General features: G+C 46.6%; 1 protein-coding gene and 1 pseudogene across 1 annotated transcript in view; one reads left to right on the top strand and one right to left on the bottom strand.

Annotated features, from left to right (window-relative positions):
- Positions 1-5,102: 5,102 nt before the first annotated feature.
- Positions 5,103-5,256, top strand: LOC121282681 (annotated as a pseudogene).
- Positions 5,257-12,757: 7,501 nt separating this feature from the next.
- The window catches only part of LOC121282116 (acidic mammalian chitinase-like), a 53,330-nt gene continuing 41,451 nt past the window's right edge, over positions 12,758-24,636 (bottom strand). The window contains exons 7-12 of the mRNA XM_041195601.1: positions 23,530-23,654; positions 22,057-22,180; positions 21,738-21,920; positions 16,244-16,360; positions 14,594-14,735; positions 12,758-12,916 (exon numbers count right to left, since the gene is read on the bottom strand). Of these exons, the coding sequence (XP_041051535.1) occupies positions 12,840-12,916; positions 14,594-14,735; positions 16,244-16,360; positions 21,738-21,920; positions 22,057-22,180; positions 23,530-23,654 (768 nt within the window). The 3' untranslated portion in view covers positions 12,758-12,839. The remainder of the gene's footprint in view (positions 12,917-14,593; positions 14,736-16,243; positions 16,361-21,737; positions 21,921-22,056; positions 22,181-23,529; positions 23,655-24,636) is intronic.

Consider the following 24,636-nt stretch of genomic DNA (forward strand, 5'->3'; position numbering starts at 1 on the left):
GGGCATCACTGTAGGAGTTGCTCATGGTAATCTCCTAGGCCCAACCATCTTCTGCTGCTTCTCCTTTATAAGGTCAGAAATGGGGATGTTTGCTGATGATTGCTCAATGTTCACCATCATTTGTGGCTCTTCAGATTCTGAAGTAGTCTGTGTCCATATGCAGCAAGACCTGGACAACATTCAGGCTTAGGCTGATAAGTGGCAAGTAACATGCATATCCCACAAGTGCCAGGCAATGACAACCTCCAATATGAGAGAATCCAACCATCTCCCTTTGACATTCAATGGCATTATCTTGCTAAGTCACCGACTATTAACATCCTGGGGATTTAGCATTGGCCAGAAACTGAACTTGACCAGTCATATAAATACTGTGGCTACAAAAGCCACAGGCTACAAAAAATCTGGAAATTCTGTGATGAGTAACTCACCTCCTGACTCCCCAAAGCCTGTCCACCATCTACTAGGCACAAGTCAGGAGTGTGATGGAATGCCCTGCACTTGCCTGGGTGAGTGCAGCTCCAACAATACTCAAGAAGCTCGACACCATCCAGGACAAAGCAGCCCACTTGAGCGGCACCACATCCACCACCTTCAACATCTACTCCCCCTGCACTGACATACAGTGGCAGAACCTTCCAAACCTGTGACCTGTAACACATAGAAGGACAAAGGCAGCAGATACATGGGAACACCACTACCTGCAAGTTCCTCTCCAAACCTCACACCATCCTGACTTGGAACTATGTCACTGTTCCTTCACTGTATGTGGGTCAAAATCTTTAAACTTCCTAACAGCATTAGCTACACCACATGGGCTGCCACGGTTCAAGAATTCGGCTCACCACCACCTTCGCCAGGACAATTAGCGATGGGTAATTAATGCTGGCCTAGCCAGCAACGCCCACATCCCATGAAAGAATTTAAAAAATGTGAACTGCAGAATTTATGCTAAAATTGCACTCTTAACCTGCCCTGCCACCTTCAGTGATTTGTATACATAAACTCCCAAGTGCCTCTGCTCTGCACCCACTTTAGAATTTTATCCTTTATTTTAAATGACCTTTCCCTGTCTTCCCAGTGATCTAGGTTCTGTAAGACTGTGCACAGTACCCTGGCAGCTCCCATGACGCTTATATCCTCAGACACTGTGCCAAGGCTGTTCGGTGCTCCAGCTTGATTGGATGGATGGCTGCTGGGTGACAAGGGCTATCCGTTGAAAAGTTGACTTATTACCTAGGAACAGAGGGAGAGCAGTATTATTATAGGAGTCGTGCTTCCAAAAAGGCAGTGATAAAGAGGACCATAGATCTTCTGCAGATGCGCTTCCGATGGCTGGACCATTCAGGGGGAGCAGGAAACATCTGAATCCACTGGACCCAAGCAGTAAAACAGAGGGGGATGGAAGTCACTGTTCATGGGGAAAAATGTTCCTGAAGATCGGGGATACGGTTTCCCGTTCAGAAAAATGTTTGGATACCAAGTCCAGAAAGGCTTGTTATTAACATTTAAGAATTCCAAAAGCAAGCAAAAAGTCTAGAAATCATTCACCAAAATATAGAAAATCAACTCCTGAGATCAGACTGAAAGGAGAAATTGTTAACCAGTCAGCAGGCATATCATGAACCAAAAGCGGCAAAAATGGGCAAAAGGCATGAAATCAGTATCCAAAATATCAAACATAAATTCCTGAGACTAAGTTTGAAAGCGGGAAATATTTAGTCAAAAATAGCGAAGGTGAAGGGGCAAAATCCAAACGGGTTTGACTGAAATGAGTTCCAGAGGGTTGGCCACCAGAGTCAAATTTATGCTGTTGATCTGCCGCCCGCTGTTTGTGTCCTTGGGGTTGGTGGGGTACTTGCAGAATAGTCGGTGATGGCAAATTGAGACTTGGTGTTTGGTTCTCAGTGTTTCCTCCAGACCCTGCAGAGACCAACCCAGGCTCTGGCCACCTGACTTTTAAACCCTTTTTGGTTGGGAACTTTTTAGTTTGCCGCCCATTTCTTGGATTTTCAGTCGGGCTCAGAATCTGTGAAGAAGAGTCAAGCGAACTCAAAACATTAACTCTGTTTCTCTCTCTACAGATGCTGTCAGGCCTGCTGAACTCTTCCAGCAATTTCCCTTTTTATTAAAAAGTGATGGTTTGACACCCGACAGACCCCAGGGCTTGATCAAGGGACTGATTGAGGGACGGGAAATCACTAGCCAAAGCAAAGACTTATGGGATTTTCCTGCCTCACTGTGGTGGAACCTGCCACAGGAAATTTGGCAGCCCAGCCAATAGCCCATTGATTTTTGGTGGGACTGGACAATCTCGGCAGCAGGACAGGCGGGAAAATCCTGCCCTTGGACTCTGGCTGAGAGTCTAAGTCCTGGGCTGGCAAATGGTTAGCCAAAAGGACTTGGTCACTGACTGGGAGACAAAGTCCTGGTTAATCCAAACGAAAAATGCAGCCCATGTTTGAAGTGCAGGGCGAGGAAGGCTGAGCCTAGGCCTGGGAGGGCAAAAATCCCATCACTTATTGAAGTGTATATGGTTGGATCTGGCGGCCTTCCCAGGCCTGTTGTTGATGTCTTGCTGCTAAGGGAATCGGATTGCTGCTGTCAAAGGGCCAAGGTGCATTTCCTGTCTTGGCAGTGCTGCTGCTAGTAACTGAGTTGACCTCAGAAGTCCATATGCCGACATGAAAAAAACCCCATTTCAGCGATTTGAGGCCTGATCCTTGGAAGGATAACTGCACAGTTGCCCTCCGAATTGTATCGGGGGTCAGAGGGGGGGCATTGGCGGGATATAGGCAGAATTTAAGGGGTGGCAAATCGAGATTAGGTCTTGGTTCTAAGTGGTGCCTTGAGCTTCCAGATCTGCTGAACCTGACTCAAGCAGCCATCCAACAAACTCTGAAACCTTTCTGGTTGGAGGTTTTTCTCAATTTTTGCCCATTTTTCGGGTTTTCAGTCAGTCTTAAGATAGCAGCGGCCTGACACCTGGCAGAACACAGAGCTTGTCCGCCCTTGTGTCAGGGACTGGATTCGCCAGGGTTTGCGGCCCGGGAAGAGTTCCGAAGCTAGACTGTGAGTCGGCTGGGGACACCCTAACTCCCAACCCTGGAAATCATTAACCAAAGCAAAGACTTAGACTCTGGCTCAGAGACTAAGTCCAGCATTGGTCAATTGGTTAACCAAAAGGACTTGGTCATTGGCTGAGAGACTTAATCCCAGGCTGGCAAAAATGAAAAATGCACCTGAAGTGCAGGCTGAGGAAAGGTGAGCCTTGGCCTGGGACAGCCAAAATCCAATCCCTAACTGAAGTATCCAGCTGCCTTCCTGGGCCTGCAGCTGAGGTCTCCCCGCTCAGGGAAGTGAATTGTCCCAGCCACACAGGGCCGGTGCAATGGCTGGCAGTCCTGCAGCCCGGTAATTGTGATTGAAAGTCTCCCTGCCGAAATGAGAAAGGCCATTTGCGAGGAGTTGGGACCTGATGCTCTGAAGGACCTGTTGAGGCCTGATGCTCTGAAGGACCAGTTGGGACCTGATGCTCTGAAGGACCTGTTGGGGCCTGATGCTCTGAAGGACCTGTTGGGGCCTGATGCACTGAAGGACCTGTTGAGGCCTGATGCTCTGAAGGACCTGTTGAGGCCTGATGCTCTGAAGGACCTGTTGAGACCTGATGCTCTGAAGGACCTGTTGGGGCCTGATGCTCTGAAGGACGACTGTGAGGTCGCCCACCGAAATGCCACTCGCAATTGCTGTCCCTGGGGGTTGGCAGGGTACCCAGAGGTTTTTGGGAATATGATTCTCAGAACGTTTTCTGACAGTGGTTACGCTTTGAAAATGCCCAGAAAAATGTGACTTTAGAAAAGGCTTTTAATTTCAAATCAAAGACCTTTTAACAAGCTCTCAGAAGTCATTTATGAACATTTAAAGCAAAATTTGGTGGATTTCTTGAACTCTTTTGTCAGACTGAAATATTGGTGTGAGTCCAGGCTGGCGGTAACTCTGAGACTGAAACAAACAGAATGTTTTTGGTGGAAGGGCAGCCTTGGCTTGCTTGGGACTGTTTGCATTCAGCAGTTTGCAGTTTGATGACAGACAAACAGACGTGAGATCTGATTGGTGTCCAAGATGCTGCACTGCGTTGTGCTGGCTCTGAAGCCTTCCTCGTCTCTCGCTCAGTCTCCTGCTCACTTCTGCGCTCAGCACGCTGTTCGTTACCCACCCCTGACTGTGGCCTACTGCCCTCTTCTTTCGACTTCTGCCTCGTTCGGCCCCTGTAACCCCCCTCCGGCATCCAATTGTTCCTTTGCCCTCAGGTGCCTCGTGCTGCTACGGTGTGTAAAATGTGAGCGACCTTCTTCCTCTCGTCTGGACAGGTGATGAACCATGACACGACTTGCCACCATCTTTACATTACAAATGCTGTCAAATTGAAGGGAGCTTCTGCGGGCTTGGGTGCAGCCTGGTGGCTCATCGCCAGGGCCTCAGTGAATTTCACAGGGACTGAATTGGTGATGCAAGCCTGGCTTTTCTTTCCCACTCTTTAGTCACCTTCCCTTTACTTGTACAGGATGCCTGGACATCCAACCACTGGCTCCCACTAGCTGGTCGCCTGGGAGTGATGGTTTAAAGTCTTGAATGTCCGTCTATTGGTGTCGAGCTTGAGAGAGTCACAATGTTTGAGAGAACGTGCCTGACCCTATCTGTGTTTGCTTCCCTTCCCCCCCTTCAACCACCCCCCCACCCCCACCACCCCCCCACCACCCACCCACCACACCCCCCACATCCACCCCCACCCCCCCCGCCCCCCTCCACCCCTCCCCCCCCAGCCAACAGCGGGTGAGACGTGTTTTTGGCTGGTGCTTTCCGGCTTGTAGCCCACTCAGTTTGTTGTCTGCTCTTTTTCATTCTCCCGGTAGCAGTGGTGGCAGAGACCCTGCCTCTGTTGGTTGTGAAGCGTGAGGGCACAGTTAGGCTCAGGTGTTTCCAGCAAGCGCTCTGAGTGAAAGCTCGTTGGGCCGCGTCAGGCTGGGGCCCTGCCTCACTGCTGGTTGCATTTTGCACGGTCTGGGTTTGGGCGCCTGGGAGGAACAAACCAAAGCATGTACAACTCTTAGCGATGGATCACTCTGTACATGTGTCAATGAAGAGCACAGCAAGCTGTGAGAATGAATGGCAATTGCAGGACGCATTGATCAACAACACTTTGAAGGCACTTTATGGCCCCGGGTTCCTTTCAGGGCTATGCCTGCCTGAGGGCCGCTTGACAATCATTAGCACTTGCCTCGCCGGCAAGAGCGTGGCTTGGTGTCGCAGAGGGTGTCTCTCTGGTCCCCTAAGTGCAAACCCAGAGTTCTCTGTGTCAGAGAGTTTGACCTGTGGTATTTTTGGTATGGCCTCAAGGCATGTTGGCACCAATCGTGGTCCTTCCACCCTTGTTCCTGACATAGTTATCATCGGATTGCAAAATGATTTGACTGCTTGGCTGTTGGGACTGCTTACCCCTTGAGGTTTGGGCCAGGGTTGACTCCCTGTGGTGCTGGGAAAGAGGCAGAGTTGGATGGTGTATTGGCATAGAGAGAAACGAGAGAGATTGTTGCTGGTTGTCTTTGGACGCAGCTTTAGTGTGTGGTTCATCCTCGGTACCTTTTGGTGGTCACTGTGGCTTCTGGTGTTTGGTGTTGGGCAAGGAGGAGAGCTTGACTCAGTGACTCGGCTTGCTGTCTTGTGGTACCATGTGCACTTTAGTGGTTGTATTTTGTCAAGAGACTCTGCAGCGGTCATGCACAGCTGTGCGTTACACTGGAAGTGGTCTCCTTCCACACATTGTAACCTTCCCACCCCTTTTGGCTCTATCTGACTTGCCCCACTGGCCAACGTGTGTCTACGTTGGTCCTCACACGTCTTTGGCCTGTCCCTGTTACCTGCTTTCGATGCTCCGACTGCAGGTCCTACTCCATCCGTACCTTCTATTGCTTCCACCCTTCGTTCCGGACCTGGCACATCCAGTCCTTCTGGCCTTTCCAACTTGCTCACACTCTCGAGCACTGTCGCTACCACTTACTTTCTCTCCCACACTGTATCAGTGCAGTGGAATATTTGAGCTGAGTCCAGTCTTTCTAAGGACCAGCAGACGTGTGCACATCTGCTGCCATTATTAGGTGAAGCTGGTCAGACAGCCTGTGCATACGTGCACACACATGTTCCATGCTCAACCTCAGGCATGGCAACTCACCGAATTTAAGCACATTATTAAGCGGAGGAAAAGAAACTAACAAGAATTCCCATAGTAACTGCAAATAAAGAGAGAAGACCCCAGTGCCAAATCCCTGCTCGACTGGTGGGGTTGGGTGGGAAGGCCAGTGGGGAAGGTGACTCGTCAATCCAGTGGCAAGTGTTACAGCCGCCCGGCAGGAACCTTCACCCTTTCCTGGGGTGGAGGAAAGGGACCACTCTCGCTCCTTCTCCCCTCCTGAGTCAGAGGTGGTGGTCTCCCAGCACCCCTGGTGTGACTGTCGACAGGGACTGACTGTCCTCAGTGCACCCAACCGTGTCTCGCCACAGAGTCAGAAGAGCCATGAGCCAGCGCCGGGGTTCATGCCCAATCTGTCTTGCAATAGGGACCAAGGAGTCTAACATGGGCACAGGTCAAAGTGTGCCATGAAACCCCAAAGTGCAATGAAAGTGAAGGGCGCTTTTGACCAAGGTGCCATCCTCTCTCCCCGCATGGCAGGCACACCGTCGGGGAGGTGGAGCAGGAGCGTACCTGATAGGACCCAAAAAATGGTGATCTACGGCTGGGCAGGGCGAAGCCAGAGGAAACTCTGGTGGAGGTCCGTAGCGGTCCTGACGTGCAAATCAGTCGTTCAACCTTGGTATAGGGGCGAAAGACTAATCGAACCATCTAGTAGCTGGTTCCCTCCGAAGTTTCCCTCAGGATAGCTGGTGCTCGTCCACACGCAGTTTTATCTGGTAAAGCGAACGATTAGAGGTCTTGGGGCCGAAACGATCTCAACCGATTCTCAAACTTTAAATGGGTAAGAAGCCCGGCTCGCTGGCTTGGAGCCAGGCGTGGAATGCGAGTACCCAGTGGGCCACTTTTGGTAAGCAGAACTGGCGCTGAGGGATGAACCGAATGCTGGGTTAAGGCGCCCGATGCCGACGCTCATCATACCCCACAAAAGGTGTTGGTTGATATAGGCGGCAGGATGGTGGCCATGGAAGTCGGAATCCGCTACGGAGTGTGTAACAACTCACCTGCCCAATCAACTAGCCCTGAAAATGGATGGCGCTGGAGCGTCGGGCCCATACCCGGCCGTCACTGGCAATGCAGAGCCCGCGGGGGCTATGCCGCGACAAGTAGGAGGAGCCGCTGCGGTGAGCACGGAAGCCTAGGGTGTGGGCCTGGGTGGAGCCGCCGCAGGTGCAGATCTTGGTGGTAGCAGCAAATATGCAAACGAGAAGTTTGAAGGCCGAGGTGGAGAAGGGTTCCACTTGGTAGTCCAAGCCTGAATATTGTCCAAGTCTGGCTGCATTTGTGCATGGACTGCTTTACTATCTGAGGAGTCGTGAATGGTGCTGAACATTGTGCAATAATCAGCAAAAATCCTCACTTCTGACCAAATAATAGAAGGAAGGTCATTGATGAAGCAGCTGAAGATGGTTGGGCCGAGTTCACTACCCTGAGGAACTCCTGCAGTGATGTCCTGGAGCTGAGATGACTGACCTCCAACAACCACAACCATCTTCCTTTGTGCTCGGTATGACTCCAACCAGGGAAGAGTTTTTCTCCTGATTCCCATTGACTCCAGTTTTGCTAGGGCTCCTTGTTGCCACAATCGGTCAAAAGCTGCCTCGATGTCAAGGCCAGTCACTCTCACCTCACCTCAGCTCTTTTGTCCATGTTTGAACCAAGGCCGTAATTTGGTCAGGAGCTGAGCGGCCCTGGCGGAACCCAAACTGGGCATCGGTGAGCAGGTTATTGCTGAGCAAGTGCTGCTTGATAGCACTGCTGATGACCCCTTCCATTACTTTACAGATGATCGAGACTAGGCTGATGGGGCAATAATTGGCCGGGTTGGATTTGTCCTGCTTTTTGTGTACAGGACATAACTGGGCAATTTTCCATATTTCTGGGTAGATGCCAGTGGCGTAGCTGAACTAGAACAGCTTGGCTATGGGTGCAGCAAGTTCTGGAGCACACGTTTTCAATGCTATTGCCAGAATATTGTCAGGGCCCATAGTATTTGTGCTCTCTAATGCCTTCAGCAATTTCTTGATGTCACATGCACTGAATCAAATTGGCTGAAGACTGGCATCTGTGATGCAGACCACTGGAGGAGGCCCAGATGGATCCTCCACTCTGCACTTCTGGCTGAAAATTGTAGCAAATGCTTCAGCTTTATCTTATGCACTGATGTGCTGGGCTCCTTCATCATTGAAAAGGTGATATTTGTGAACCCTCCTCTTCCAGCGAGTTGTTTAATTGTCCACCACATTCATGATGGAATTGAGCAGGACTGCAGAACTTAGATCCGATCCATTGATTGTGGGATCGCTTAGCTCTGTCTATCACTTGCTGCTTATGCTATGATTGGCTGAGTTGGATTTGCCCTGCTTTTTTGTGCACTGATCTCACCATGGCACTGGTGAGATACTGTGTACAGTACTGGTCTCCTTATTTATGGAAAGATGTAAATGTGTTAGAAGCAGTTCAGAGAACATTCATGCCACCACTGGTAATGGACAGGTTGTCTTATGGGGTAATGTTGGACAGGTTAAGCTTGTATCAACTGGAGTTGAGGAGATTAAAAGGCGAATGATTGAAATCTTTAAGTGCCTGACGGGTTTTGACAGAGTGGTGTGGAGAGAATGGCCTACTCTGCTCCTAATTCATAGGTTTGCCTATTTGTATGTTGGTTTTCCTATCACAAATGCAGTTACATAGGATCTCGCATAGAGGTCTGGCTGCAATTCACTCACAGCTTCATGCATTGGGGTGGTCACTGACTGTACTGGTGGTTTTCGGGCATTATTTGGCCCAGGCACTGTGTATATACCTTGCTTACGTTAAACTAGGACTTTGAGCTAAATAGTGGGAGCAAACGATCTAGTGAGGGAAGAGGTGATAAATTAAAGAGAGAGGAGAAGGTAAGAGAGCTAGGTAGCAACAGGGGATAATCAGTGTGCCAGGATGGAACAGAGCATAGAAACTTAAGAGTGTGCCAGCGGATAAGGTTAAAGGTTGCGAAAATAATTAAAAGATGGCATATAAGGCACTCTATCTGAATGCACCCAGCGTTTGCAACAAGGTAGATAAATTGACAGCACAAATAAAAGCCCTCAGCTTTGATCTGATTTCCGATATAGAGACCTGGCTGTAGGGTGACCAAGGCTGGGAACGGAATGTTCAGGGGCAGAATCTTTAGCTTGGTGAGCGGGAGCTGGGCCCACTCGCTGAGGTGTAAAATGACGCGGGGTGAGGTTGGGCGTGTGTCCTGATGTCACCGAGCGTTATGTAGATTTACAGTTCGGCGGATACACATCCGACTCGGCCCACTGAACTGTCAAAGGCCTATTGAGGCCTGTTAAAAAGCAATTCAGGCAATCAGCTGAGCTGCCCGTCCAACCTCAAGGTCAGGGGGCAGGGGAAGAGCCCAGGCGGCCTTCGCATTTTTCATGGAACCTCATCCACGGCCGGGATGATGTTTCACGAATGATTTCAAATTTTCAAAAATTTTTTTACTGGAATTGATGTACATGTCCCAGCTCATGTGACAGTTTCACACGAGGGGACATGTCATAAAACTTTTTACAGCACTTTATTAAACTGTTTAAAGTTAAAACTAATCTCCCTGAAGCACCCCTGTGCCTCAGGGAGATTTCTGTGCGAGAGAGCGGACTCCCGACTCAGGCAACAACCTCCCTACCCACCCCGGCCTGCCCAAGGAGCGCTCAGCACTTCCAGGCGCGCATCATGCTGGACGGGTCTTAATTGGCCTGCCCACGTCAAATGGCGGTGCCCAGCCGATTGGGGTCGCTGATTGGCTCCTCACCCGCCCTCACCCGCCCCTGCACAACCCCCCCCCCCGGACAGAGAGAAAATTCTCCCCCAGAGACATTCGACATTTTGGAAGGATAGGCAAAAAGGAAATGGAAGTGGGGAGTGCTGTTGATGAATAATGAGTTCCGTACATTAGTGAGAGACAATCTTAGATCAGAGATCAAGATGTAGAATCAGTTTGGGGGAAGCTAGGACACAGCAAGGGGCAGCAAACATTGCTGGGAGTTGTTTTTGGCCACCAAATAGTAGTGGCAATGTAGGGTATGGTGTAAAGCAGGAAATTAGAGGTGCATGGAACAAGGATAGGACAATTATCATTGCAAACTGCAACCTGCATATCAACCGAATTAGTACTAATGCTGTGGAAAAAAATCCTGGAATGGAAAGGAGATGGTTTTCCTGAACAGTATGTTAAGAACTAGAGAATGGGCTATATCAGATCTAGGACTGTACAATGAGGCAGGGATAAGTAATAATCTCGTTGTAAAGGAGGCTCTAACTCTCAAGGGGGAAGCCAGCGATGGCCACGAAGCCTCTGGCTCGCTCTGTCTGGCTGGCCTCATTCCAACAGAAATGGATGAAGGTCAATGTACGCTTGAACAGAGATTGCTTGACACAAGTGTGGACAGCTGATTGGGAGACACCACAAAGATCACCCACCGAGCCCTGAAAGGAGCCAGAGGCATAGAAGTTGAGGGCAACTGTGAGCTTGAGAGCTGCTGGCATGGGATGTCCACCCACACAGTTAGGGGAGATCTCAGGGCCAATCATCTGACAGACATAGTTGACTGTGTCCCTTGAGAGACGGACCCTCCTTCGGCACTGCACCTCAGTCATATTGAGGTAGCTGCTTTGCCACCTGTAAACCCTGGCAGCAGGATTGTGGCAGCTTCTGTAGCCCCTTCTGCCTTGGACAACCTCTTGGCCCTGCACCCCTTGTGCCTGCGCCTGGCCTCCCAAAGGTGGCTCCCCTGGAGGCTGATTGTCCACTCCTAGCCTCCTCCTTATTCTATCCCTCCCTTCCTCCTCAGAGGAACTGCCTCCAGTGGAGATGTCAGAACCCATACCCAGGCTAAATGGAGGCCTCTGGAAAGCTGTAGGCCCGATAAAGATACCTGTCTGCAGAGAGCTGAGCTGAAGCTTCAAAGTACAGAGAAAGCTATTGGAAATCGATCTGAGCTGGTAACAATCACACAGGCAAGTTTAAAACACTTTCTGCAATAAATATTTCAGATAAAACATGAACAACCCCTCTGAGCCCACACATCCCGCCTGTGGATGAGGTTTGTTACAAAGTCACTTACCCGCCTGCCCATTGGGCCCATGCGCCAAGGCAAGGATCACACGGGCTCCTCAAAATCGGCCTCAGTTGCTGAGTTAATGGCCTTAACAAGGCCTTTAATTAAAGGCGGGTGTGCATCGCGCTGCATACGCCCACCCACCCACCTAAACATCGCGATGCCTCACGCTGACATCGGGACACTCACACGACATTTTAAGGGCTGATGTGTGGGCTCCACCACCCACCTCGTCATCCAGAAAATTCAGCCCCTGGTCTGGCCTACATGTGACTCCAGACCCACAGCAATGTGGCTGCCTTTTAAATGCCCCCTGAACAAAGGCAATTAGGGATGGGCAATAAATGCTGGCCTAGCCAGCGATTCCCACGTCCCATGAATGAATTAAAAAAAACTGACATTAAAATGAGGCGCTATTAGCTGAGACAAGTCAGTCAGCATTCAGCTTTCTTTGCACATAACAGCTCAAGTTCCTTTGTCGAATTCCCCACTGGGTCAAGACAGAGACACTTCAAAATCTAATATAACCAGATTGGATTTGTGATTATAACTTTCTTGTCATCTTTGTTTGTAGGTCCAAGATTTGCCGATAAGGTTGTATTAAAAACTGCATGTATCTTTACCACATTATTGACGTGTTATGCTTTACTATCTATAACCTCATGTATAAGGTGTAATTTATAATTGGAGGCTTGTGCAGTGGTGTTGGAATTTAATTCCAGTAGGTTTCTGATGGGAAACTGCTGGTTTCCAGTAAGGCAACTTTATTTTCAAGCAGTTTCCACTTACCTGGGTATTTAGGCCCAAGCTACTGAGTATTTTGCCTGTGTATTTATCACCCCTGCGTCTGAATGTTTCTGTGTGGGGTGCAGATAAGTCGACAACAAAATATCCAAAACAAATAGCAGAAAATGTTCAATCCAAGATCTCTTAATTTACTGTCACATTTTATAATTGTTTCAGTGCTAAGAAGGGGAAAAAAAAGCTGAAGGAGTGAACAAAGGAATGTATGGAAAATAAGACAGCAATCATGAATCAAGCTCATGTGTCCAGAGGCTGATTCTAAAATTACATAACTGCCATGCTCCGGTTCTTTGTTGATTCCATTGTACCTGTTTCCATTAACACAGTCAAACTATTCTCTTTTGTGCAATTCTCTATTTATTTTTTAATCATAAATCATATTCCCTCATAAGGAAGTCATTCAATACAACAATAAGTTTGTTAAAACTAAGTATAGCTGTGGTTATTTATGAAGCAAACATACATGGACTACATTGAATTCTGGCAATACAATGTCAGACTAGCTCATTATCAAATTCGTTTTCATTTTCATGCTTTAATTTTTCATTCATTTTGCAACAATGACAACTATCATCATAACGCAATTTACTAGGACAAATCAATATATGGGTTTCTCTACCGGCACAATTGTAATATACATGAGGATAACCTGGGAAAGGATATACCCCATTAGGCTTGCCTTAGCACCAAAATTTAATTTTGGCTTCTGTCGTTGACTTACTGCATGGCTTTGGCGTTCCTGGTGATGTCTCACATCCTGCAAAACAAATTGTAAACAGTATTTTAATGATTTGGGTTTCGTTACGATTTTCATTCTCATTTTAGACTTAATTGCCTCGACAAATAATTACATTGTAACAACAGGACAAGTGGGAAATATTGTATGAGAATAAAAATTTAGACCTGATATCAAGAAGTTCTACTTTACAAAAGCTTGCACTGATGTAGCACCTCACAGAGACAGGAAATGATAGAGCAGCAATAGGAGAAAAATTGAGGAGGTGACTGAAGCCATGGACCATGAAGAAGGATTTGAGGTGGCTCTGTGGAGGGAACAGCATGAAGAAAACTTTAGGAATAGAACTCCAGAGTGTACGCCCAAGACAGTTGAAGGCTCTGCTGTGGTAAGTGGAGTGGAGAATAGGATAAAACAGTGACTGGACCTGGAAGATTAAGACATGACTGATAGCATGTAGGCCGACAGGAGATTACAGAGCAAGAATGGGCTGAGGCCATGGAGGAAGATGAAAAGCAGTTTGAGAACTTTGCTTTTTCATTTGGCCTATCAACACCGATTCCCAAGATAACATAAACCACTTCTTGTCATTTGAAATCTCTACGTATTTAGAGAGATTGACATTGTCATTATTTGCTTGGCATTTAACTATTTACAATAATACTACTCAGCCTGCTATTGCTTTTCACATGAGCAGTAAAGACTAAATGGAGACGTCAGACAGAGGAACTGTGTTATTAGCAAGGGAGGTTCCCAAGCAGGTGAAGAGGCAGTGAGGGAGATGCCTCACTTAGTTGAAGAGCCACAGGGGAGTACAGAAGGAGCTGAGCAGTCACTGGAGCAATAGCATTCCAGAGGACTCAACCTCCCATGGCTTTACACGTGAGCTGTAAAGACCAAGTGGAGCCTTTAGGCAGGAGCTGGGTTATTGGATGGGGAAGAGTTGAACCAGGGGCTGGAGACGTTATACAGTCCTCATTGAGAGTCAAACACTCTGACATTGCTTTTGGAAAATACCTTTCTATTATGATATTAATGATAGTAAAATCGCAAATCTTATGGCAGTTTGGGAAGCTGAGAAGTGGAGTTTGTTGGTGCAGAGGAGTTTCTTTGCAGTATATTCTTTGGAAGAGTCAATTACTAGGGGACATAGATTTAAGGTGAGAGGGGAAAATCATAGAGGAGATGTGCGGGGCAAGTTTTTTACACAGAGGGTAGTGAGTGTCTGGAATTCGCTGCCAGAGGAGGTGGTGGAAGCAGGTACGATAGTGGGGTTTAAGAGGCAGCTTGAAAAATACATGAATAGGACAGGAATAGAAGGATACAGACCCTGGAAGTGCAAAATGTTTTAGTTGATGGGCAATATGATCGGCGCAGGCTTGGAGGGCCAAAGGACCTGTTCCTGTGCTGTACTTTTCTTTGTTCTTTGTTCTATATGTCAGGAACTGGGAGGCGCAGTGATAAGTCATGACAGCGCCACCACTGATGGGAGCATGTGGTCACAGGGTGAGAAGTTTATTGAGGCAGTTTGCATTATAAATGTGGACATCAGAATTTAGAATAGACAATGTAGGCAAAAGCATGACAACAGGAAGTGAGGTTTTGTGTACAGCAAGTATGTGTAGGAACAAGATTTGTTAAAATATACACAATTGCAATGGGATGCAGTTCAAGATTAATTGGATCAAAATAAATTACCAGATGCATCAATGCCAAGGATGGACTTCAATGTATTGGTCAAAGGGGAAAATCCTTCGTTGCATCGAGTTCCATCATAATCATCTAGATTCAAAGCCCACACCATGGCACCTCCAAAGTTGTTGTCCTTCACCCACTGAGCCTACAAATAACACGATATAAAAACACAACTAAAAAACTTTATTTTTTTTTTAATGTGTAGATTTGTATTTCCCTGAACAAAAAAAATGCGGGATACATTGGCTCTGATATTGCTCCTTAATACCTCTGGGGAATATTCAGTTCCCAAACATGTGTATGAAGTGAAAGGAAGGAGGCCATGGTACTTTAGCATTACTTTGAGATTCTTAGGGCTTTTCCTTGGGAAGAAGAATAACAAACGCAGACATGGTGATGCCATGGGAATGAAGGGATATCCGCCAATCAATTCTTCATACCTCAGTTTTCCTTGGAAATGATAGCTATCTGGTGGGATACCTGTCAAAACTGTCACTGGCCCTCACATCTGGTCCCCCTCAATCCAGAAGGTCTGGGAGGGTAGGCAATAGGTTAAAGGAAGCTTACAAAGATGTGATAGCTTTCTTTCCAACATAGGTCATTGAATTGTTGGGGCTGAATTCAGGTCAGATGAGTCACTGTGCACTTTGAATACAATGCGGTCAGGATATCAAGGAGTGGAGGAATATTCATTTTCAGTCTTATTCTTCATAATCAGTTTGTTTTTGAAAGCTTATCTCAAGCTCTTACACCTTGAAATAAGGTTTCTCCACTTGACCACAGTGAATAATGGTGGAGGACAGTATTCTATTCAAAAGAAATCCATTATATTTTGCTTCATCTCAATTACACAATCAGCTTTGCTCATGTTCTCGAGCTCTTACACCCATATGATATCTTGGTGCTCAGAGCCTATTACAATAATGATCTGCAAAATATATTTTTGTATCAAATCCAAAATATGGAATAGATAGATCCCAGATTATGAAATATGGAATAGGTCCATCACATGGAGTGTGGATTAAATTATACAATATGAAATTAACATGTAACACTACAAGAATTACCAACTTCTGGATGTTCCTTACTTATAATGTCGATGCTGCAGTCAACTACCCCACCCCACCCCCGTCTTCTTTATGTAGATCTATTAGTATTGCAACTTGAATTTACTTTTTTTGCAATGATCAGAACAGATTATCAGCTATAAATTACACTGAGTTAAAGCCAACTTTTACATTTTCATATTCAGATCATGTTTAAACTATGTGATTAAGTCCTCTGTTAGGAGAAATATTGTCTTAACATAATGTGGGACATGAGCCCGTACAGATTGAGACTTGTTGTATTTAGACAACATTCAGTGTTGTGAGAGTCAACACTGGACAATCCCTTTCACCAGACAAGACCGATTTTCTTCAGCCTCTACTACAATCTAGGAATATTACCCCGGCTCTTTATTTTGCAGGATCCAAATGATATAACACATTCAGTGTTGTTTTTTAAGAGAACAGTATCACTAGACTCTAAGCTGATGACTGAACCATTGATTTAACTTTATTGATAAAATTATCCAATTTGAACAAATGCAGATCTCTGCTATTAATGAAGTATAAACACGTTAAATTACAGAGTTAAATTCAAAGCTCCTACTTTGGTTGTAACGCTCTGCCGATTGTCATATCCAACCCATTGATCACCCTTGAATGCATAAGGAACCTTCTGGTCATCAATTAATTTAATGGTGGCATTTTCCAAAAATGGACAGATCTGTCAATCATAACCAGTAAGTACAATTAATATGTCAGATAAATGAATCCTCTTCTCCTAGTTTCAATCCCATTCATACTCAGTATTTAAACAAATTCTATTCATAATTAATAAAATATACTTTGACTGTACAAGAAGAAGAATACTGAAGTGTTATCAGGAATGAAAGAATCCTTATGCAAAGAAAACACGTATTACCAAAAGAAACACAAATTGATGTTGAGTATGAAATGGGTGTTTTCCCAATTAATCCCTATGTTGTTTGAAGAAAAGGTGGATTCCTTCTTTATCTCTCTCAGAAGGTTCGCACAGCAGCTAAAGTGGCTGGACTAACACTGGTCCCTGGTGTTGCAGAGTAAGCTGTCAGGAAAAGCTCAGGACGTTTATTGCCTCTTCCTGAGGAAAGTGCAACAAGTTATGAGGCAGCAAAATGGTCTATTTTAAATAGGAGCTGGCTAGTGCCAGAGGCGTAACATCCGAAATTCGGTATCCTCAGGAAAAGGACTGACCAGACACACCTGGAATTTGAACAGTTTAAGCCGCTCCTTTTTGACAAGTGATGACGGGCGATTAAAATTGAGAGACCAATGAAAACCTTTATGAAATAATTCCCCTCGAGGAGTTATAAAGCTCCATCACTTTCCTGATAAGAACTCACATCGAGGAACCGAGAGTAACAGGAGTAACAGCAGCAACCCTGGCTGATGATTAGGAGCTTGCTCACAAACCCTCAGCACAAAGCAAACCCTTCCCTAGTCACCCCCAACCAACTGAGAAGGATGGAAGATGGGAGAGTAACAGGAGACTGAGCACCCATGGGAGAGCTGGAAACAGAGGGAGTGGGGGGTGGGGGGTGGGGGGGGGGTGGGTAGAGGGGAAACCTCAGGCCAGGAGGTGCTGGGAAGAGGAGAGTGGACACAAAACCCCTGTGTTTTCACTGCTGCAAGTCAGGCCACCTTGAGATGATTGCTGGAGGTTACGAGAAAAGCCCATGGGATTGGTTGGGGAACACGGACCCCGCTCAGAAATTGGGAGTCAGACAGAGAGCATGGCAGACCAGGCTACAGCTCAGGCTGCATCAGCAAATCCCGGTACATACTATACTATGAGGGCAGATCATTTTTTGAAAAATCCATGAGAGATACAAGGATTTTGTATCAGAAGGGAGAGTGGGCACATTTCCCCAGGGTGAGGAGAGCGAGGCTATAATGATGCTGAGGGATACAGGGGCCAGCCTAACTCTGCTACTAGGAAAAACATGCCCTTCCTACCAGAGGATGCAGAAAGTGCCAAGATGTTGCTAAATAGTATTGAAGGAGGGTACATGCCCATCCACCAGGCACAGCTGGAGTGCAAATTTGGGTCAGGACTGTCATATTTTTATAGTGACATAAAGGCAGCAATCGCTCATAGGGGATTGGGTAAACAGGTTGTGGGTTCATTTATTGAGACTAGGCACATGAGAACATTTATATAAAGGTGATGTCATGCTGCTATCCCTTAAAGGCATATTGCAACAAAGACCGATGATGGTGGGAGTCGTCCCAGTTTGCTTGTGGACAGGGTGGACCTGCTGCTGAGATGAAAAGTGACAGAGAAGCCGCCCAAGGTTGGGAGAAAGAGCAGTTGCAGGAGAAAGTCCCTGGCATTTTTCCTGACTGTGTGCTAAACTGATCTATGGCAGACAAACTCCATTAGAGAAGGCTCAAGTGGCACCTCAGTCAGATCACCCTACTGTCTGGTCATCTGAGACCTTCTTCAGGATTCTAGAGGAGCCTAAGCAGGTAGTATGCAGGTCTTCCATAGCTGTGGCTCAACAAGCTGACCCATTGTTAAAAAGTTACTTCAGACTGTTCAAACTGACGCTGAGGCAGAGGCAATCCCTGAATGCTAGTACATTGAAAATGAGGCTCTGATAAGGAAGTGTCGACCCCCTCAGAGACCTGTAAACAAGGAGTGGACATTGATCACCAGGTTGTGGTGCTGCGGAATGCTGTGTGGCTGATAATGATATAAAAGCACCAATCGCTCACAAGAGATTGTGCAAATATGTTGTGGGTTCATTTATTAACAACAGCCACATGTGAACACATACACATGGACAGAAAGCTTGAGGACTTTAGAGCAGCAGGGCTGTGTGTGCTGTGCCCTGCTCCAGGCCAAAGTGAAACTGCGGCTGGATCACATGACACACTTCCCTTAAAGTGATGACATGCTACTATCCCTTAAAGGTATATTACAACCCCGAGGTATCAAGGGGAAATATTAAGACTAGCACACAAAATCCCGATGGCTAGATATGTTGGTATATAAAAAGCCCAAACACGCATCAGCCAGCATTTTTACTGGCCACACCTCTGCAAGGATATAATGAGGTTTTACAGAATCTGCCATACCTGTCAGGTTGTGGGTAAACTCCAGCCTGAAATAAACCCTGCATCTATGATTCCCAGACTGACTTTTAAGGAACCTTCAGCAAGGTGCTAGTGGAATGTATAAGGTCCCTACCCAAAACAAAAGGGGGCTATTGGTATATCCTTACCATCATGGAAGTGGCTACCCGCTTCCCAGAGGCTGTTCTCCTGAGAACCATATCTGCCAAAACAGTGGTGGGGGAATTAACACAATTCCTTACCCGATATGGACTGCCCACCAAGCTTCAGTCTGATCAGTGTTCAAATTTCATGTGCTGAGTATTCCAGGAAGTCATGGTAACCTGGGTGTGAACCAGTTAAGTCCTCAGTGTAACAGCTGCAGTCACAGGGGCTGTTAGAATGGAGACCCTAAAAAAATGGATCAGGGATACTGCCACAAGTGTCCCCATGACTGGGATAAAGGAGCAGGTTTTCTGCTGCTCACCTGCAGACACTCATCCAATGACCCCACCGGTTTTACTCTGTTTGACTTGGTTGATGGACACCAGGGGCTGAATCATCCCCGATTTGTACAAAGTGCGGTAGCAGCAGGAGAAACGACGTTTTACCCGCCAGCCACAATGGCGGCTTTTCACAAAGTATCGTCCCAAACCCGCTGCATTAATTATGCATTCCTGGGAAACACATTGTTTTCATGCTGAGTGGGCTCTCATTCACTTGCCATCCCATCATCTCGCCGTTTCATCATGCCGGACATCATATTTAAATCCAGCCGTGTGCACACATCTCAGTGCTTTCAGCCCATGACTACCACATGGAAGACATGGTCTTGAAAGGCAAAAAGACTGCAGCCCCCAGATTGAATGATGCATCTCTTCAGTGCCTTTTGGAAGCAGTGGATGCTTGTTGTGATGTCCTCTACCCCCGCTCTGGCTGCCGGATGGGCAGCAACCTCATTAACCCGGCTTGGGAGGCAGTGGCAGCGGTGGTCAGTGCCATCACCCTGCAAAAGAGACCAGCCACCCAGAGCTGCAAGGGGATGAATGATCTCCTCCGTTCTGCCAGGGTAAGTCACTCTTCTCATCACTCTCAACTCACACACTCACAAACCCATCACACACCCACAGGGCCCTCACTCACTGCCAGTTCAAGGGACATCACCATTCACTCTCTCACACACACCCTCATTGTCCTCATCCTGCCCATGGAACCACTCACTACCCACACAGGCCGGGCATCCTTATCCTCTGGCCTGGCAGGCATCCTGCTTACACACTCTCCATCTCTATTTGTACAGGACAAGCTGGCTCACAACAAGAGGGAGATGTCACTTACCGCTGTAGCAATACCTGAAAGCAAGGTCCTTACAGACTTTGAAAACAGAGCCATCCAGCTGCAAGGTTACAGCTTGGACCGGTCCTGTGCTGATAGTGAGGTCAACGGTGCTCGAACAAGTGAGGATCCAACAGTGCAACATCCAATATACAACCATGCTGTGGATGATGTGTCCTGTTTCAAAGGCCACTGCCATACACTAATTATCTCTCCTTGCTTTCACAGGCACATCAGCAAAATAGCCAATGGAGTACATGATCCAGGGCCTCCAATCAAGAACTAAAGGATCCTCTGAAGAGGAATCTGGAGGAACCCTCCTTGAAATCCCATCACAGCACTCACCCACACCCTCCACCAACGCAGAGACACACACCTTGGTGGGACGTAGCTTTAGAGTAGCCCCGGGATCACAATCTGGTGAGCACATCGCACTGTCTGATCCACGGCAGGTGGGGGCAGTGACTTCCCAGATGTCCGGTACTCAGAGGACTGCTGAAGGCCAAAGTTGCTGAGTCCAAGCCAGATGACAAGCCCCTGGACTCAGACATTTCACAGTCGCTGGAGCTGCATAGGCAAGCTTGGGAATATCAGAGGGATGACCGCTGCACTCCTCAGATTGCAAGGCAGAGTGGAGGAGTCTGTCTACCTGGACACTGGTGTTAATCACTTGTACATACTGTTCACTATTGTCAATAAACTCCCAAGAATGTCTCCCTGCCTATGGCTCCTTGTTCTAACAGACAGTTTTTGTCTCACTCAGATACTCAGATGTGAAACCTTTCTGCACAAGATGAAGGCAGGTACCTCAGTCCAGGGCCTCTTCCCTGTGTCTGTGCAGCCTTCATACCAAAGTGATGGTCCAGCCTCACACTGCCTGGACACATGACTGATGCCTGCACCTCGATGGTGCTGGTCATTGCTGCCAGAATGTAGTGGGCAGGCGCTACAGAGTTCCCTCATTCTCTCTGTGTGCTCTCAGCATCTTTAATGTGGGGCTGGCCCCCATCTCTTCAACATCTGTGACCTGTGATGCTGTGTTCCAGCTCCTGGAGGGGTCAGGTGCTGAAGGCTGACATAGGATCAGGTGCTTTTAAATTGTCATGGCTGCGTCTCTATGATATGACCCTGATCACAGAGCACAAGTGAGCTGCCCTCGGCCAGACAGGAGTCAGACAGTCACAGAGGTTATGTGAAGATCTGTAATCAGGTGAATATTAGGGCCTCCATTGCATCTCTATTTCTCTATGTTTTGACCTTTCTTACCTATCAGTAAACTCTCTGAGACAGGACTTTGCCTCAGGAGCAATGTGCACATGCGTGAAAGATCGCACTTTGACAGATGGGGATTCCCTCCCCACCCCCACACAGGAAGCACATAGCGCTTCCCATCAGGCAGGCCGCTAGGTGGGCCTTCATTGGCCCGCCCACTCAAAATGGCGGCGGGCCCCGTTTCGGCGGCGATCGGCTGTTCACCAGCCACCGAGCCGGTGGGGCCCACATACCATCCGAGGGGACAATTCTGCCCAATATTTCTAATTTCTAACAGAACCACCAAGGAAATTTTACCACAATGTTTTGAAACAATTTATTCCTGATCACTTTCCACTTAAGATCAACTTTAGAGAAATTGTCATGTGATAACATAATAACATTTCCAGCATAATTACCTCATGGTACGCCAAGAATCCACGTCTATGGGTGTATGGACCAGGTTCACCACCTCCAGAAACTGGAGCACCAACACCTGTTTGGGAGGTTTTAAGGGTGTAGGTATTTCCATATGCTGGAAATGCAACAAGTAGTTTCTCTGATGGTGCACCTTTGTCTCTCCAGTATTTTAAAATATAATCCTGCAAGATAATTTAGCTTGAGATTTTTATTGAGGTTTTTCTAACTAAAAATGTTTTCTTACAATCTATTGGTAAATGTTAACATGATAATATAAATAACAAGATATAGATATCAATTTTTAGCAGGCAGACTTACGATATGAAAGTAAATTTGGAGGCCAAGATCAGCGGAGCCACGATACAGGGGGCTATGGTGTCCAGTGAAATTATTCCACACCCCATGAAAATTAAATGTCATGAGGGAGATAAAATCTAGGTATCTGTTTGAAAAAAACGACATGAAGCATTACAATTCAACATTCTTTTTAATAGTTAATTATATGTATTTTACTGTGGCAGCGGCCCCAATAGTGAAACAATGATTTTAGTCAGAACTCCAGATTTGCAACCTACCTCTGAGTATTGGAGCGAAGGTAACTTTTGTTGATCGATAAAAGCAAAACACTGCGGATGCTGCAAATCTGAAATAAAAACTGAAAATGCTGGAAAAACTCAGCAGGTCTGGCAGCATCTGTGGAAGGTGCTCTGAAGAAAGGTTACAGACTCGAAATGTTAACTCTGTTTCTCTCTAAATAACAGAGTTTCTTTGTTTCTCATTAAGCCACCAGATGGCGGTGTCCATGAAGATAAAAGCAAAAAACTACGGATGCTGGAAATCCAAAACAAAAATAAAAATACCTGGAAAAACTCAGCAGGTCTGGCAGCATCTGTGGAGAGGGATACAGTTAACGTTTCGAGTCCGTATGACTCTTCAACAGAACTAAGGAAAAATAGAAAAGAGGTGAAATATAAGTTGGTTTAAGAGGGGCGGAGCGTGGGGGGGGGAACAGGTAGGGCTGGATAGAGGGCCAGTGATAGGTGGAGATAGCCAAAAGATTTCATAGAGCAAAGGACAAAGAGGTGTTGACGGTGGTGATATTATGTAAGGAATGTGCTAATATGTGACGTTAAGGGTAGAAAGCAGGACGAGCAAGGGACAAATAGCCCTAGTGGGGGTGAGGTGGAGGGAAGGGATCAAAATAGGCTAAAGGGTGTTCACTAGGTTGGAGAAGAGTATCTCAGACAATGGGAAATATCAAGCGGCCTCATTCCCCACCCTCCAGCCTCCATGTTGCTTCATTCAGAGAAGCACAGGGAATCTGGACAGCAGTTACAGCTAAAGCAGGAAATTGGGGAGCTGAGCAGACAGAATAAAACTGAATAAAATCAAAATAACAAATATTGTTCTGTAGACAGAATGTTGTGTTATTTCCGGAGCTACTTTGTGTAAAAATTCATTCAGAGATCTTTCACTGAGGCTGCTTGTTGCCAGCTCACTCATATTATAGGAAATGTCATTAAAACAGGCCCTTGGCTTGAATCCTTGATTATTTCCTCGTGTTTCTGAGGAGCATTGAAGGAGGAAGAATGCAATTTAAAGTGGATGTTTGGACCATGACTGGGAGTTAGGAAGAGTTTCTATGTCAACACAGCAGAAATTAACAATGTTCCAAATCTTTAGCTGTTCTTCACAAGATGAATAAAACTCTTTCAATTGGTTTGTAATTGTAAATGATCCAGAATGAGACCTTTTTCCAAATGTTATAAGTTTGAATCTTCCTGTACTCACTGTGAAACCTCAGCTATCTCATATCCCACATCGACAGCCAATTTATTAACAGCCACAGGAGCTGTTAGCAGGAGCCTGTCCCTCCCAGAAGACTGTGCCTCTGCTGTAAAGGCCTCCATCAATTCCTACAAAGGATGAGCAATTGTTAATGATGATAAACTTGCTTCAGAACATAATTCATGTAGTCACAGCTCCAACTGATAATCTACATTCATGGACATTCTGTGACTCTTAAAGCGCTGTTATTAGATATGAATAGGACTTATTGTGTATGATATTGTGTGTACTTCCCTGAGATTCTGGTTAAACTAAATACGATGGAGTCACTTTCAGTGCTTGTCCAGCCATCATTGTTATGAACATGTGTCCTACACTGGTATTGGAGATGCATTATTGATTTTAGATAATCTCTAAGGGGAGAATTTTCTCCATATCAAGGGGGGCAGAGCGGGAGCGGGCACGGGTGGGTGCACAGCCAAACACTGCCCACAATCGACAGGGCGCTGCCATTTTACGTAGGTGGGCCAATTATGGCCCATCTAGCATGATGGGCACCCGTAAGACCATTTTCCCGCCTTCTCCCAGTAACCTTTGATCCCCTTACCAATCAAGAACCTATCTATCTCGATCTTAAATACACTCAATGACCTGGCCTCCACAGCCTTCTGTGGCAATGAATTCCATAGATTCCCCACTCTCTGACTAAAGAAGTTTCTCCTCATCTCTGTTCTAAAAGGTCTCCCCTTTACTCTGAGGCTGTGCCCTCAGCTCCTAGTCTCTCCTACTAATGGAAACATCTTCTCCAAGTCCACTCTATCCAGGCCTTTCAGTATTCAGTAAGTTTCAATTAGATCCCCCCTCATCTTTCTAAACTCCATGGAGTATAGACCCAGTGTCCTCAAACGTTCCTCATATGTTAAGCTTTTCATTCCTGGGATCATTCTTGTGAACCTCCTCTGGACCCTCTCCAGGGCCAGCACATCCTTCCTGAGAAATGGGGCCCAAAAGTGCTCACAATATTCTAAATGTGGGCTGACCAGAGCCTTATAAAGCCTCAGCAGCATATCCCTGCTTTTATATTCTAGTACTCTCGAAATAAATGCCAAC

Source organism: Carcharodon carcharias, chromosome 9 (genome assembly GCF_017639515.1).
Source record: "Carcharodon carcharias isolate sCarCar2 chromosome 9, sCarCar2.pri, whole genome shotgun sequence".
NCBI lineage: Eukaryota > Metazoa > Chordata > Chondrichthyes > Lamniformes > Lamnidae > Carcharodon > Carcharodon carcharias.